The 16,739-nt window shown below is 40.5% G+C and overlaps 1 protein-coding gene across 5 annotated transcripts in view; it reads right to left on the bottom strand.

Moving 5' to 3' along the window:
* The window catches only part of LOC310687604 (uncharacterized protein), a 32,083-nt gene that overhangs the window by 7,846 nt on the left and 7,498 nt on the right, over positions 1-16,739 (bottom strand). For 3 of the 5 annotated variants that reach the window (XM_083462900.1, XM_083462898.1, XM_083462899.1), the window contains 12 exons: positions 16,350-16,430; positions 15,595-15,694; positions 13,098-13,328; positions 11,320-11,469; positions 10,203-10,323; positions 8,794-8,925; positions 7,835-7,936; positions 5,653-5,788; positions 4,234-4,450; positions 3,262-3,360; positions 1,665-1,950; positions 514-630 (listed from right to left, as the gene is read on the bottom strand). In XM_083462900.1, the coding sequence (XP_083319026.1) occupies positions 514-630; positions 1,665-1,950; positions 3,262-3,360; positions 4,234-4,450; positions 5,653-5,788; positions 7,835-7,936; positions 8,794-8,925; positions 10,203-10,323; positions 11,320-11,469; positions 13,098-13,328; positions 15,595-15,694; positions 16,350-16,430 (1,772 nt within the window). The remainder of the gene's footprint in view (positions 1-513; positions 631-1,664; positions 1,951-3,261; positions 3,361-4,233; positions 4,451-5,652; positions 5,789-7,834; positions 7,937-8,793; positions 8,926-10,202; positions 10,324-11,319; positions 11,470-13,097; positions 13,329-15,594; positions 15,695-16,349; positions 16,431-16,739) is intronic. The other 2 variants (XM_083462901.1, XM_083462902.1) reach the window with 2 other exon arrangements.

The following is a 16,739-nucleotide window of genomic DNA, read 5'->3' as shown; positions in this document are numbered from 1 at the left end:
TTCGTTCTTGCTTCAGTTAGGCTCCACATTCAGAAAATAAGGTGGAGTAGTCACCTTTCTAGAGTTCATATCATTTGCTGAGAACAAATTATAGGCCGATTCACTATAGTGCTTCCATCTCTCCCTTTACCCATCTATCTAAAACAGTGAGAGAAAAGAGATATTTCCCTTAGTTCTCAGATCAGAAACTTGAGCAGTTGTTCTTACTAGACCCCTCTGAGGGAGAAACTGGAATTTTATGTCTTTTTCCAGTCAGTGCCATATCTTTCACTATTCTGCAGAACGAAACCAATCATCCTTATGTTCCAATTATTGTGATGGCACTGATCCCAATGGACAAGAGGAAGATGTCAGCATTGTCTTTGTGCTGCATCGCCATTTGCTATGAAAAGGGGAATGGACTTTTCTTGAACGAAGAACACAAGAAGTAGACTCCAGCCATAGGATCTGGAAACCATTTTCTCGGTATGAGTTGAAATGACCTGGATGTGCAACAGGAAGGTTATAACCTACCAAAAACATGCCAGGAGCAATATTATGCCTTTTCACCAGTAGTGATCCACAGTGGCCTGTAAACTCATCTGCAGAGCCAAGATCGTATTTGAGCAGGCGGAAAGAGTCCAGACGACCCTACAAAAACAAAGACAGCATCATTATAAGACTAGGTCAACAATAGCAATAATAAATCTTATTCTACCAGATGTCAGAGCACAATGTTCCCACTGAACAAGTCAGCATTAAAGGAATTGAATTATTCAGCTATTTACTGCTCACATTGGCAAGTGGCCCAAGTACATTTAACTTAGTGATGGACATGCCTAATTGTCAGAATGTCCCTCTGATGTACTCCCACCTTACCAAAAAAAGGGGGGCACTACTGTTAATTTAGATCTAGTGTGTATAGGGAAACAGCAATAGCATTCATGTTCTGAAAAAGCTCACCCATCTTAGGGCTGTCATATTTTGAAGAGCAAAAAAGAGGACACATTTGCCAACTTCTACTTTTAACCATGGATCGCTATAACGACTCATTTTACATACCCATGAAAAAGAGGACGTGTTCTGGAAAAAGAGGTCATATGACAACCCTAGACTTATACCCCAATCCACAAACGATATAAAAGGATGTTTTGTGGCATTAAACTCCTATGTCAACAACCCAATTTCTCTGTACTTGTAAGAAGTCAATAAAATGAAGCAATTTTTTCACACCAAGATGTTATTCAAAATCATCTTGCTTTTACATCAGTCATCGGCCCAGTTCAAATGCAACACTAAGTTATAACATGGCTAAATGTGAACAAGCAAGCATGTGGGTACTCACAGGAAAATATCCCTCCCCATTTCCTGCTAATGCCATGCTACTGGGACCTAAATCATGGTTTCACTTAACTTTACATCCAAACTTGGGATCATGGTTTGTCTGGGGAACAAACCAAGAACAAACGTTGGTTACAGCTCATAGTTTGTTTGGAGCAAGACAAACCATAAACCTAGGTTTGGACGTAACACTAAGCCACCCATGGTTTAGCTCTGGCTAGCATGCCAGCAGGACAATGAGGCACCTGCAATTTTTGTGTGTTCATGCTTAGCCATAGCTTGGCTGAGTGTTAACAGGTGAACCAGGTCACTGATGCGATTGAGACAACACCCGAGAGCCCTACCTGTGTACATGGCATACTCCTGTTCTTGTTCTTTCTCTCATAGAGCTGTTCTAGGTGCTTATCTGTTCTGGGGTCGTAATCTGCCGCTCTCAATGAAGTAGTCACACAGACCACAGTGATCTGCTCTGAGGAAGACATCTGGTTGTTAATAATGTGATCATATTCCAGGTCTGTAACATATGGAATCTGATGGTTGCTGCATCTGCATAGCCTCACTTCATCTCCCAGCATCGTTCTTCGAAGGACTACAGGGCAGGCACTGTGTGATGCAGTGGATGCCTTTTCACTGTCATGAGAAAGCAGTGGTAAAAGGAGCGTAAGTTGGAGTGTGAATGAACTGAAGTAACAAAACTTTAACCAGCTTACACTTACTTGATCTACCAAACAAAGTCTCTCTGTTTCCCAGGTAATTCAAAAGGCTGCTGCAAAATCATATCTCTGTCCAAAATTGTTTTTATCATCATGATGCTTTTTCTCTACAACTTCTTAATGTGCCTTTTGGGATCAGCTATTTCCTTGAGGGCTATCCAACATTTTGTCATGAACCGTAGCTCTTCTGTTTATTCATTTAATTAACATTGCAAAGGGGCTTACAATATTTTGTTCTTCACCTCAGTCCGTGGCCCACCAGAGATCATCGACCAGTGCAACCAAGGCAGTTTCAGTCCCACAATGAGGCCTAAATCCCGACTGGAAGGGACCTAAATGGTCCGCATCCTCCAGGAGTGCCTGGAGTTGTTCAGCAACCACCCGCTCAATCACCTTGCCCACACTTCTTTTCTCCTTGCATTATTCTACAAATAAACCCAGAGTCCTGACTTTAGCTGAAATCCATGGTTTTCTAAAGGTATAACTGTGTCCACAGCACTTTGATGCTCTTTCTGATCCTCCAGAGCAGAAGAACTAGCCAAACTAGTATAATGAAAACTCTAGCAGATGCTCTTTGTGTGGATAAACTGGCTGAACAAGTTCTGAAGACAGCTTCAAACAAAATTTGGGCAAGACGCTGAATAAATAGTGGTACGGTCCTGAAGTGTGTAAGACACAAATGCTTATTTCTGTGGAAAAACAAGAACAACTTGGTTCCAAGGCTACCAGATCTGAACCTAGCATTGTTACAGTGATAACATTACAAATGTAAGGAAATGCTGGTCGCTTGCTGCAGAGGAAAAGGACTGCTTTCTTCACATTCCTAGTTGCAGATTGCAACTTCAGAAATCCAATCCAAGTACCGTAAACGTAGTAAAATTAAGGCCACTGGATTGTGAGCAGCTCAATTCTAGTCAATTTTACAAAGATGAATTATTGTTGGAGGGTACAGAACCATGTATACTCCCCTTTACTCCTTGCAGGAAAAGTGGAAGATATAAACATAATAAATAGAATAATAAATATATCATATACATAATGCAAAGCTATTCTAAATTGATCTAATTGCCATATTTTCCTTACTTCTCCAAAGCAAAAATACTGTAAAATCACCTGAATATGTCTTTGTGTCATTCTTAAAACATATGCTCCAAATAATATAAATGGCATTTAAAGAATCTTAGTAAGTCTTCGAAGAACATAGTAAATGGTATTTAGTTTTACTTACTTTGCTTTGTGAGAGGTTTGGAGTGTGTCATCGTTTATATTAAGGTGAGCCATGGGTGGTTTATTTGTTCTGAAAATGCTGCTCAATAAATGAGGGTCTCTGCAAGAGAAAATAAACACACTTAACAGTTTTTCTGCAATTCCAAGGTATCTATGCTGATATTTACACTGATATGCAATGTAGACCCATTTCTAATGGCTGTTTCATACAATGCAGCATATGTGGGGAACCTCTGTCCCTCCAGAAGTTGTTGGATTGCAAGTCCCATCATCCCCAGCCAACATGGTCAATATTCAAAGACGATGGAAGCTGAAATTCAGCGTACAGGGTGCAACTGATTCTGCACCTCTGCAGTATCATTTTAGTAGGTTCACGCTGCATATTCAGCACGTTAGAATTCCTAAAGCACTTAATCAGAGCAGTATAAGATCCTAGTATAAAGGAAGTTGTTCCCACTCCTCTCTGGTGATTTATCAGTTGAGCTTATGTGCGCTGTGGTTGATTCATGACCCAATATTTAGCTAGCACCTATCTTAATTAAGAGGATTTGGAAACCAAACTCATTGCTTCAAAAAAGAATTAATACAATATTGCAACATATTACATCTGTCCCTTTGGAATATTTTCTCAATTTATTTTCATTTACCCAGCACAAAGTTTTAAAATTAACTTTAATAAAATAAAGGTAATATTCTGAGCAAATTGGGAAATTTATCCACAATGAGGCTTTTCCTTGGTCCCTGCGTGCCCCCCGCCAAATTGGCTTGGGTGTGTATATGTCAGGAGAACTCCCAGAACAGCTTGCAGGCAGAGGAGAGAGGGGGATTGTTCCATCTGGCAAACTGAAATGCTTGCACTGAAGGAAGGGTCGTCATAGTGCTACATCAAATTCCTCCATACATTCACAGAATGGTGAAGTATTGACTCCATTGCAAAGGGAGTTTGTAGGCATTTGACTTCTTGTGCTTTTACCTGTAAGAACCAGGTGACACACCTTGAGTGGGGCCGCAAGACGGAACAGACTGGAAAGGAGGATGGTTGCCTGGTGTAGGGGTCTCTGTCTCCCTGTCATTCTCTTTCCCCTGTGCTGTATGAAAGCCAAGGAAATCATCCACATGTTGTGTTTTGCACCGTCTGCCAGCAATCCGAGGGAAGGCTGAGGTTCTGTGTGTGTGTGGTGAGCTGATTTCTGAAATGCAACAATACACCACCAAGGCAACAAACTTTAAAAAGGCCTTAAGCTCACATATAAGACAGCTGACTTAGATGCATGTGGAATTTGGTTGACAACTGCACATCACAAGAACTGAAAGTGCAAAGCAAAATGTCCCCTTTCAAGTGGAGTCCTTCCCATTCGATACAACTTCCAGGAAATACTGCTTTAAGAAGTTAAGAGTATAAAATACATTTTTATACACTTAAGAAATAATTGCAACCAAATGTTAATTTATATTATTTATAACGCTTAGTGTTTCTGTACTGCGAAGAGGAAGCACTTTGAAAATAGCTAGGAATATTAACATCACATTTGGATCTAGCAAGATGTTTGCTTCCAATAAAACGTTGGCCAAAGGGAAGATAATGTTCATAGACCACATTGCACTCTGCTTCTATGCTTCCCCTAGGCTCAAGCTTCCACCAGCACTTCACCTCTTTGGTGTAGAGAAATTGTACCAGTTCTTATCTTCCAGTCCAGTCCACTTTTCGCCTTCCAGATGTTGTTGGATCCAATTCCCATTAGCCCTAGGCAGCATGACCAATGATCAGCTCAAACCCAAGCTAAGAACACAAAGTATTCTTCTGCTATACTGTATATGGTGAGTGCCCTGGAGATGCAGGATCAGGAAATATTCCTGTTTCTCCTGTCATGCAATAGGCTCTGGAACGAAGGGAAATGAAATCACACACAGAATACTGGCTTAGTTCACAAATGTATACATATATCATGTGGGGGTTTTTTATCAATCACACATGACTTTGTATGATGTATTTTCATGCATACATAAATGAAAATACGGTAATTAGTACCAAAAGTCCGATCTCAAAGCATACCCTGCAAACAAACTAATGAAATGTGGAATCAATTTTTATAGGAAAGTGTACCTTTCAAATAAAAAATGTAAAAAAAGATAAAGCAATATATAATTTCATTAAGTGATTTCATACTCCCTTTTTGCAAAGCAGATGCAGCTGTTAGGTTAATATCACATTAACAGATACAAATGCAGATGAACTGTAATGTTTAGTCTATACATACTGATTATAATTTTAAAATATATTTAAATATCCGACACCAAAAATATAAACCATGTCATTACTTATTTCAGTCCTCTGAATTTAGAAGTGTTAGCATCCTCCTCCAATACTTATGCTACTAAATTAAAGACTGACCTAGGGCTATCCGGTAATATTCCATCCAGTCTTCTAGGACATTCTTGATTTTACATCTCAGCGCTTTTAATTCTCTGGTAGGGTTGTAGTCTTTGACATGGCTTAGATCCCCTTCTGAAATTCTAGGTATTCTCTCCTGTGGTAATTTTTTTTATCAGCAATCAGATCAAATTATGAGTAGCACAACAAAGAAAAAACAGTAAAAGTAATAAGGGACCAGATAAAAATAGAATGGCTGGTACAAACATTCCCAGAAGATAAAACTAAATAAAGGTTCCAGCAAAGCAGTCTGAACCTGGCACCTCAAACTGAACAGTGTCCCATAGTGGTTAGAGTGCCAGACCTGGGAGGCCAGGGTTCCAATCTCTACTTAGCCATGAAGCTTGCTGGGAGTCACTGTCTCTCATCCTAATCTACCTTACAGAGGCATTGCAAGGATAATATGGTGAGGGGGAGAATTATGTACACCGCCTTTATCTCCATGGAGGAAAGGCAGGGTATAAATACGATGTCACATAAATAATACATAACAAAAAGGCAATCCTGTGTGATCCTGTCTGTGGCAGGTACAGTGGTGCCTCGCAAGACGAAATTAATTCGTTCCGCAAGTTTCTTCTTCTTGCGAGTTTTTCGTCTTGCGATGCACGGTTTCCCATAGGAATGCATTGAAAATCAATTAATGCGTTCCTAGGGAAACCGACTTCAGACCAGGTCCGGGGACAGTCTGTCCCCCGACCTCTTCTGAAGGCTGGGGGGGACGGGACAAGGGCTTTTCTTCCCACCCCCAGCATTTTAAAAAACCCCGGGACAGCGGAGGGCTTCTCCGCTGTCCGGGGCGATCTTAAAATGCTGGCGGGCGGCATTTTAAAATCGCCCCGGGACAGCGGAGGACTTCTCCGCTGTCCGGGGCGATTTAAAAGCCCCTGGGAAGGCAGGCAGGGGGGACAAAGACTTTTGCCCCCCGCCAGCCTTCAGAAGAGGTCCTGGACCTCTTCTGAAGGCTGGCGGGGGCGAGAGTCTTTGCTCCCCCCGCCTGCCTTCAAAAGCTGTCCGGCCAAGGCTTCGCGGACCTCTGCCGGCATGCCGAAGCCTGCGCGCGCTGACATCAGCGCGCCCAGGCTTCGCGGACCTCTCCTGCCTTCAAAAGCCGTCCGGGATAGCGGGAAGCGCTTCCCTGCTATCCCGGACTGCTTTTAAAATGCTGGCGCTGGGGAACAAAGCCTTTTGGCCCCCGCCAGCCTTCCTGGACCTCTTCTGAAGGCCGGAGGGGGGGAAGGCTTTGCTCCCCACCGCTAGGATTTAAAAGAGGTCCCCGGAGATTTCCCTATGGGCTTTCGTCTTGCGAAGCAAGCCCATAGGGAAATTCGTTTTGCGAAGCGCCTCCAAAACGGAAAACCCTTTCGTCTAGCGGGTTTTCCGTCTTGCGAGGCGTTCGTCTTGCGGGGTACCACTGTATTCTCTTCCTTATTCTCAGCTGCTTTGTTCCACTTTCTGCTCTCTTGGCCTATATGTCTGTTCTATTCTATTGCCTCCACTTGATCCCACCTCAGCTTCTGCTTTTGCCATATGTTATCTCCTAATCTGCCTGCTTCATCCTTCCCTTCTCCTTTCAGTTCATCAAAGTACAAACCATCAAATGGGAGGAATATGTACAAAGCCATAGACATGACCAGTAGACCAGTAGGCAACTATTTTGGCCGGCTTCAACTCTTATTTCCTTTGCCTTGGCCCCTGCTTCTTCTGTCTTGTGGTCCCCTTTGCTTCTGCCCTTTCCCCTTCCTTCCATCCTCGGTTATCTCCCCGCCTTGTTATTTATATTTATTCAGTCTTCCTTTCTGCATTTGCAGATATGTGGAATCTTTTTGTGGCACCTAAGATTCCAGTAAACAGCTGCAAATATTGTACATCTGCCTTTCATTTCTATTGGGTTTGTCAAAACATGTTCCTACGTTATTGTGAAATAAGGAATCAAAGTTTCATTAGCTGAAGGGACGTTTTGCATACAAGTTTTATGGTGTTAAATCAGCATAACGAAAATAAATTGTAGCAAAATACGCTGCTGTTACAGTATCCTAGTGGATGGGCAAAGAAAGAGGAAATGTTAGAAAAAAGTAAGCTGTAGCAGTGTGAAAATAAAATTACATTTATTTATTTTAATATTGAGTTTCTGACAGGTGCTTACTTCTTTTTTAAGAGATTTTTTTGCATCTTCTGTTTTGCCATGTGTTTTAGAAAATCCTTTTACTGATGTGGATGGTAGATTAACTTCTGTGAATATCTTGCTCTAGAAAACCAAGAGAGAACAACAGAATTTGCTTTAATCATATGCAGTCCATTGAGTTTCTACCCATTTTTCTTGCAGGAGTCCTACAATTTCCCATAGCTACAGGACAAGTAACGAAACAGGCGAACCTTTTGTTGGCAACTGCATCTGCTGTTGAATTGCTACCAGCCATGAAGCACATAACCCCATCAGAAAATAGCAGAAGCTAAATTCTGTGTGACTGGTATGAGATTACCTGTAACCAAACAGCAACATATTTCTGTTTGGCTCCTGGCTGTGATGCGGTAGCTGCTTAAAATACTGCTATGTGCACCCCAATCTCCGAGCAGTGAGAGATTTCAGGGGTGCTGTCAGCACATAACTCATGGTTGGTTTCCTTAAACTGTAGATCACTGGAGACTGTGGTGTCTTTGTTATATTGGGAATTGGTGGGAATTGGGAGTCTCCATCCCTGATGTAGGAGAAAATAATGTACTGTCTTCTCTATATTCATTTGTCTCACTATTGCACTTGCCTGGATACACACAATCCACCATGACTCTAACATTTGTGTAGGGCTTCCAATAGTATACCCATGAATTTAAATGTCAAGCTGATCCTGATTTTGAACTGAATGGAAAAGTCCATTTGTATGGAAACAGTATGTATGTGCAAGAGCTGGAAACGGCCGTCTTCTATCTGTTATTCCTTTTGAAACTACTGTGCGACAAATATTTTACTTCTTGCAAATCCTCTCGCAACCAAATTCTCCCACAACCCACCACAGAGGGCTATTATCTCCCTGCAACTTCCCTACAGGCTCCAGCCTGATTGGCATGTTGTGTGGTTTTTTTGCATCATAAGCTATTGCACCATACCAGGTTTTCTAACTGTGGACCAGCCACACCTCGTACCGGTGACAAAGACAAACGCACGCTTTCATGTCGCCACTTGTAAAGCAATCCAACAGCAAAGCGTCCTGCAACCTTCACTGTGATGCACTTGTTAACCTAGGGTAAGACATAAGAGATGTGTACTTCACAGTATTGTTCAGCTAGGGAATTTGCCAAAATGAAGATAGGAAGCCACAAGGGAAATCTGATACTAACCAGAGACAGATCTTGTTTATGGTGACACCATCTTGTTTATGGTGGTTCAGTGTGCTGTGCCCCTCTCCAGGATACTCCATCCCACCTCCCTTCCCACCTGATGTTCCATTCCTCCCCCAAAGCAGCTTGGTTCATTTAGCTCACAATTGTCTATTCTGCTTTGACTGGCTTTGGGGTTTCAGACAGGAGAATTCCCAGGCACACCTGAAGGTGCCAGGGATTGAAGCTAGGGCCTTCTGTGTGCAAATAAGCTATGGCGCCTTCCCAGAAATGCTGTTGCGGGAATATGGGAATCTGTCAACTACTGCATCATCAAAACCATTAGTCCATCTACTTCATTACTGTCAACACTGATTGGCAGTAGCTCTCTAGGAGTTCAGACCGGGTTCTCACCCAAGTCTACTTGGAACCTTTCACATGCAGAGCATGTTCTCTACCACACCCCCTTCCTTTAAAAAAGCTAGTGTCTGCAAGATATAATCAGGCACATATAATTGCAAGATATAATTAGGCTTCTGTACTTCTTGCCAGATGTAGGTTGCCGGGATAGTTGTGGAAAGTACAGAGCATAGCTAGTTGCCAGGATTGGATAGGGTTGGGTTGCCAGATAAAGGGGTGAAATTTAATCTCTACTTCAAATTTTACATCATAGTAAGGAAAGGTCGAGTGCAAACATGACTTTTCTACTCTTGACAGTTTAAGAAGTGCTAGGTTAAGCATGTTGCCTTAGGGGGAAAGGAAGGGACAGGAGCAAAGCAGTTCAGTTTTAAAGTAATGCAGTTTCCCACTTCTCTTCTGCTTATTTTATTATTATTATTATTATTATTAGGCTTCTTAAGTCACTTGTTACACAGATGTCTCCAGGCAATTTGCAACACACTCATACAAAAGCACATGCAATTTATAAAAATATGGATTTGATATATGAATATGATCCTGTTTTGTACCATGATGGCTCAATCTTCATTGTAGTGTTTGTGCTGCTTCATCTTGGGAACAAGAAAATTAATTCAAAGTATCATTTTCTTCATTAAACTTCGTTCATTAATTTTACTGTGAGCTAGCTTAGGTAGTTAGCTACTTCTGTTAGCTGAAGAATTTACAACACTGTAAATAACAGCATCCCCCAGAAGGAAAGCTGTATTTGAAAAAAGAATTAAATAAAAAATATATATTACCTGCATAATAACTGGGTCATCAAGCTTCCCTTCTCCAGGCCATTTCCACTGGCGTAGTATTTCTCCATCTTTATTAGTCACCATGCCTCCTTCCTGATTAAATATCATTGCTATGCTGCTACTGCAGAAACCAAAAGCCAGTTTTTCACGGTGCCATTTAGTAAAACATAATGAGTAACTCAAGCTGTCTACTTTGATCTTGGTGCTTTTAATTAACATAGTAATTTGCATATTTATCGCTTCATCTATATTTTCATATAGCATTCAACACAGGTGTGCACAGTGGCTGTGAATGAGCAATCCAGCCTTAAGAGAGTCACAAAATTATTTCGTAACGTAGCCCTTACTTTTTAACTGCAAAACATGAAGGTGCCTGGATAACCCCATGTTAACACTGGTTTTTATTCTAGGCATACTTTACAGTAATCCATGACATATCATATATATTATATCCCATTGTGGTTTTATCCAAGGCAAAAAAAACCCCACTTTCATCTGCTAAGGCTATGATCCACAAATCAGCAGAGGCACGCAGCACAGTCTAGGCTGATAGTGTTAAACTAGGTGTGGAAGACTTTGCTCTCCCTTCCCATTCTATTTGATATAAAAAAATTGTGTGTATAGAATGCTTGTAACTCACCATAAGTTGAGAGAAGGATACCTGAACTCTACAAGGCTCTGATTCCACACAGCAAGTTGGTACATGGCCTACCTTGAGCTCTAAACTACCGTGTAAATTAAACAAGATTCTTAAGAAAGGATATAAGAAGTGCTGCACCAGCACAGCACCTTCACTTGTGTCGAGTGTTTTGAGCTAGCCAGTGCAGGTCACCAGGCCCAACTTGATGGATCAGTGGCTGTCACTGCACCATATACGATACAGCAGCGCTGGCTGCTACCTTAAGATGTCTGTGCTGTTCTGGGTGGGGTGAATGGAAGCTTTTGAAGCACACTTTTAGTTTTTAGAGGGAGTGAGTCATGCTTGAAACAATGTGGGAGCCTTTTAATTATGTCCTACATCCAGTATAGCAGGTACCGCCAAAGGACTGTCTCTCAGTGCCTACTGCGGTTAACATTTGATGTTAGTTAGGAAGCCCTCTGGAACATCTCTTCTTACCTGTTAGAGAAGCAAACGCTGCCATGTCCAGAAGGAGTAAATGTTCCAACTAACGCACGATCGGGACAGTCATTAAATATATTGGTGTACAAGCCACCACAAGGAAGATCAGAGTAACTCTGACAGACTGCAACATGTCCAGAGGGGTAGGTAAATAAAGAGTCAAGGAGTTTGTCTGAGATGGATATGGCATTTCCAGGTGTCTAATTATAAGGCACTTTAAAATAATAATAATAATAATAATAATAATAATAATAATAATAATAATTTATACCCCGTCCATCTGGCTGACTTCCAATATATATAAAAACATAATAAAGCACTACACATTAAAAAGCTTCCCTATACAGGCTGCTTTCAGGTGTCTTCTAAAAGTTGTATAGTTATATATCTTCTTGACATCTGATGGGAGAAGGTCCTCTACTGGGTTTCCTGTGGCTTCACTTTTCACAGTGAAAGAACCACCAGAAGAGGCTCAGAGCAAGATCTCTGTGTCCAGCTGAACCTGGAGGGAGGAGATGCTCCTTCAGGTATACTGGGCCGAGGCTGTTTAGGGCTCTAAAAGTCAGCACCAACACTTTGAATTGTGCTCAGAAATGTACCGGGTGATCTTTTAGGGAAGTCCAACCACAGTCAGAACAGACCATCTTTCTGTTTCCCAGATCTGGAATCTACCAAACCACAAGCACCTCTCCCTTGCCAGGACTCAGCTTCAGTTTATTGTCCTCATTCAAGCCATTACTATTTATGGTATAATGAAGAATCTTTAAAATACTATAAAAATAATTTTAAAATAAAGCTTGCCAAACAGCTATGGGGAGATGGGTATGTATGATGCATAGCACCAGATACACCCAGTGAACTACTAAAAAAGGTGCCTGCAATAACGACATGCAGCCATGACTGAAACAACTCTAATATTAGTGCCTGCTTTCTCTCACTCATAATACATGTAGAGCTGAACTAAAAATTGCACCGAGGAGTCAGTATTGGGATGTACAAGCGTGAATGGCTTGTGTGATGCAACTGTCAATTACTCATTCTATTTCTTGTCTACTGTACATTTGACTGCAGCTCAAACTTGCTCAATGCTTATTCAGAGGATTTACCAAGTATCCATCTCAAAACTTCGAAACTATAAGCAGCCACTGTGGTAAGCAGCAGTGACCTATCTGTGCTTAAGTGGATGCTATCATGAATGACTTTCCACATCACCACTGTTGGCAGGTGTTTGTCTGCTCAGATAGATGTATGGATAGATAGCTAGATAGATATAGACATGCAAAGACCTATTTCTATATAAAACTTTAGACAGTTTGAGGTTTAGTAAGTTCAAGTGCTAAGGGGTCCTTTCTGAGTTTTCTCAAATCAGCAGCAGATAATAATCTAAAAATTTGACATTCAAGTGTGTAGGAACAAAAATGCTTGGGTCATGACTCACGACTTTCCTTCTTTTCAGTTTGGATAAAAGGTTCTAAAGCAAGTCCCCCCCCCCAAAAAAAACCCCCACGTTATTGATTCCAGACTTAACCTGCATAAAATCGCACACCATTATTTGGAAACAGATTTTTCCAAACGTCTTGCTCCTGTAAAGTGATCTAGAACCTTTTACAGTTCAATCCTTAAAGACGTTTACTCAGAAATCCTAAAGAAATTTGCTTCCTACCTGCCAAGTGAATTAAGTAATTTTAAATCCATGCTTTTTCTTTGTTGTAGGAATGTTTCCTCCCATTCCTGCTAGATGGAATTCTCTTTTATGTTACACTTTCAAAGGATATTAAATGAAGGATGATCCATCAACCAATCCATAGTGCAGTTTTTTTAAGGCTGGATCAGCTTGTTTGATCACTGGCAACTGTGGTTTTTCATACAGGCTCTCGGACGAGACTTTCTTACTGGGCTGCCCTTTGATGTTTTGGGGAAAGGTTTCCTTCTTGATATCGCCATAATGACGAAGAATAATAGGCTTGTCAAATCCTGATTCTTTCAGCTTAGACAGCTGCTCAGTTCTGTTTGGAAGATTTTTTTTTAATCAATTATTTACTAAGAAATTCTCTAAAATAAGGTCTTCAACATAGCTAGCATTTAGGCTGAAAAAGTTCAGCTTTCTATATGATCTGAATAAGCAATGTAGTATAGCATATTCCAGGCACCAGTCTTCTATTCATCCGAATAAAAAGCAGTTAAATTCACTCCAAACCCTGTAAGAGCTTTGAAAATACATTCTAAACTGTTTTTCTTTCTAAATATAAAATGTAAGTTACAAGTCTAAACTCACTTGCCTTCTGCTCAGGCAACTTGGTAGAGTCCTAATACTGATTCCGAACACAGACATCCTAATCTATACTACGTTTGATCCCCATTTTACATTTTTGGTTTTATTTTCAAAAGATCTTTACCAATTATTTGCCTGTTATTCTGAATAAGCACATTAATAAAGGAACACCAACCAGTGCCAAGGCTCAACCCCAGTCCAGACTTAGTGGTAAGTACTTCTGAGTCAATAGTTGTCACATGTCCCTTTTACACAGAAACTTGCACGTCACCTGCAGCTCTTAAGTATCCTAGCAGATACTGAGCTACAGTACCAGCAAAACAGGGAAAATGCAACAGAGCAGCTAGCTTTCTTCACTGTAGGTGCTGAAGGAGAGTGAGGGTTATATTGTTTTGGCTTGGACTTGCATAAGCTACTATGTGTACTTCATTCAAAGAAGAGCTACTGGACTGGACTGTCCTTTCCATTGGTAGGCAACATATTTGCGAGCCTTCAAGCAGCTTTATTTCAATGTCACTATTAATTTTCTCATAGTCTATGTATTATACATTGCTGACTTTGAGAGAGTCAGATATCCAAACCTTTAACTGAAGGCGGGAATTAAGCAGGAAAGCATTGCAGAAGCATGTAATTCTAAATATTAATTAGAGGAAATCTAAGGAGAACCCTTCACTGGAAGCCAACATTCCTTACACCTTAAACTCTGCAACAAGATAGCACTCAGGACACCTTTTTGCTGACCAGGCTAGGAATAAGCATTCAATAACACTAAGTCAAGTGCAATAGCGTTGGCACAGAAACCTGGCAGCAGTCAGCGCTGTACCTTCCAAAATGAGGATCAGGATTTCAGCGCCAGGTCTATGTGCCAATAGGGGTGATAAACACTGAAAAAGAAAACATACTCTCCTCCTCTGGGATGGATTGGTTTGCAGAGATTTTGTCTATATAATTATATCTCAGATGAAAATAAATCTTCCAATAATAATATAAAACATACAAGTGTAAAAACAGTAATAGCTAACAGAAGATCTCAGTTCATCAAGATTAATCGAGTTATTCACTTAGAACTGTACAGGGAAACACAGGGCACAAAAAAGTAAAAGACTTCTGAAAATGATATAGTTATTGTTTTTCAAAAATACTAACTAGGATTAATTCAGTCTGCACTACATTGGGGACGTTTTTAAAAATTACCAGACATCATGATTCTGAGGTTGTTATCCCTAAGAAAAAAGTATATTTATTTCCCACTCGTGTCAAATACCAAATGTTCAATGTTCAATTATTTAATTCCCCCCCCCCAAAGGAAATGAGTTTCTGTAATGTGGTTTTGCAACATGGTTTTTTTATGTTCCACATCAAGGCTAGCCCAAGACATTTTACTTTCTGAGGGAAAAGACCAGGGGATGCTGCCCCCCTAGTCTACATCCAAAACCTGCCTGGACTGTTAGTAGATTCTTATGTCAAAACTGTGCTGCACCTGAGGGAAGCAGGAAACATAGGGAAGACTACTTGGCACACAAATTCCCAACACCTCCTGCCTGAGGCAAAAGCCCTACTCTGCCTAATGGTGTGGCCAGCCCTGCTCCACATGGTCATACAGGATTGCTCTTGGGCCCAACAGTGATTGCATGAAGGCACCAACTGCATGAAGCAACACTTTCACATGAGGACTTTTCACACTGTGTGATTTGTGCAGCCACAGTGGCTGAAAAAGAAGATGCTTTGATTATGAAAAACTGCAACAGCTGTCATATATGGGTCCCAATTGGAAGCACCAATTCAGGCCATTGGTTCATACAGCCATGCTACCCCTTTCCAGTTAGAAAACACCAGAGGCCCTCCATACTGTCCTATGGACCTCTCTGAGCATCTGTGTTAGCAATTTAACACATCTTAAACTATCTCTGGTTATTTTAGCTTGTAATAAAATAAAAAAATTTCAGTTTAACAAGAATAGATTTTAAAAGCCATAATAGAAAATCCCATTTTAATATTACATTTCAATCTTCGCCATTCGTAATCTTTCCACTGCCCAGACATACGGTGCTTTCCATTCTAGGTCTTTAGAGTCACAGTCAGAATGTTGAAAAACCCAACCTTTATGAAGAAATGAAAAAACTCATAATTAGTTAACTGAAATGCTGCAAATAAATAAATAAATTTTAAGTGCCTGTTGAATTCCAAGACATCGGGACATTTTTTGATTAATCAAAAAAATACATTTAAAGGTTAAGAAAGCTGATTTGTTAACACAAACATAAGTATCAGTTATTGTTAGAAGTAAAGGCCATCTTTAATATTTTCTTTTTCATTCCCTATTACAGTCATCCATTTTATTAACCTAAAAATAAAATAAAAATAGTTTCCTCAAGTATCATCTCTTGGTAGTCCTACTAGAAGGGGAATGGCAGCCTAGGAGAGGGTGAGGGCATCTAGCATAATCTTTGTTGTACACTAAAGATGGACCTCTTTCCCCTGCCCTTTGACAGTTAAGATATTTTGTGTTGTGAGACCCACCTCTTTTGTTTAATCTATATTGTTTTCCCTCTTTTTAAAGCTGTTTTACTTTTGTCATCCCCATCCCACCCTCATAACTGTATCATTATAATGTTGTAACCCACCCTGGGGCCCTATGTTGAAGGGCAGGTAAGATATCTTATACAGTAAATGAATAAGCTTGCTCCCCTCCAACTGTAGCTCATTAATCTAAACATTAACCTGAATGAAGAAAGAGAGAGTGCACACATAATACCTCTTTCCTTGCATAGTTTTGATGACAGTGAGAAACTGATTGCAAAAGGTGAATCATTGCTATATTGCTGAGGGACTGCAGCTAAATAGGAGAGAAAAGAAATGTATTGATCATGAGTCCTCAGCAGCATGAGCACACATAATCACAGTTCTTTATTAAAAACTGTTTGCTGTTTTATAATTACAAACTTGCAAAGAGCTAGGTAATGGCCAGAGTAAGTGCTTATGTGCTGTTAACTTTTTTCATTATTGAATGAAGTGCTCTGGGTACAGATTGCCTCTCCTGGCTGAATACTATGATTACTTTTTCACTCACCTTGAAATGGGAAAGAGAAGCTTCTGTAATAAATGGTTTGAAAAATTGCCTAGTTTATTTTCAGTCCCCCCCCCC

Source organism: Podarcis liolepis (genome assembly GCF_965112155.1).
Source record: "Podarcis liolepis genome assembly, chromosome: 10".
NCBI lineage: Eukaryota > Metazoa > Chordata > Lepidosauria > Squamata > Lacertidae > Podarcis > Podarcis liolepis.
This window is presented reverse-complemented; position numbering and strand designations above follow the sequence as displayed.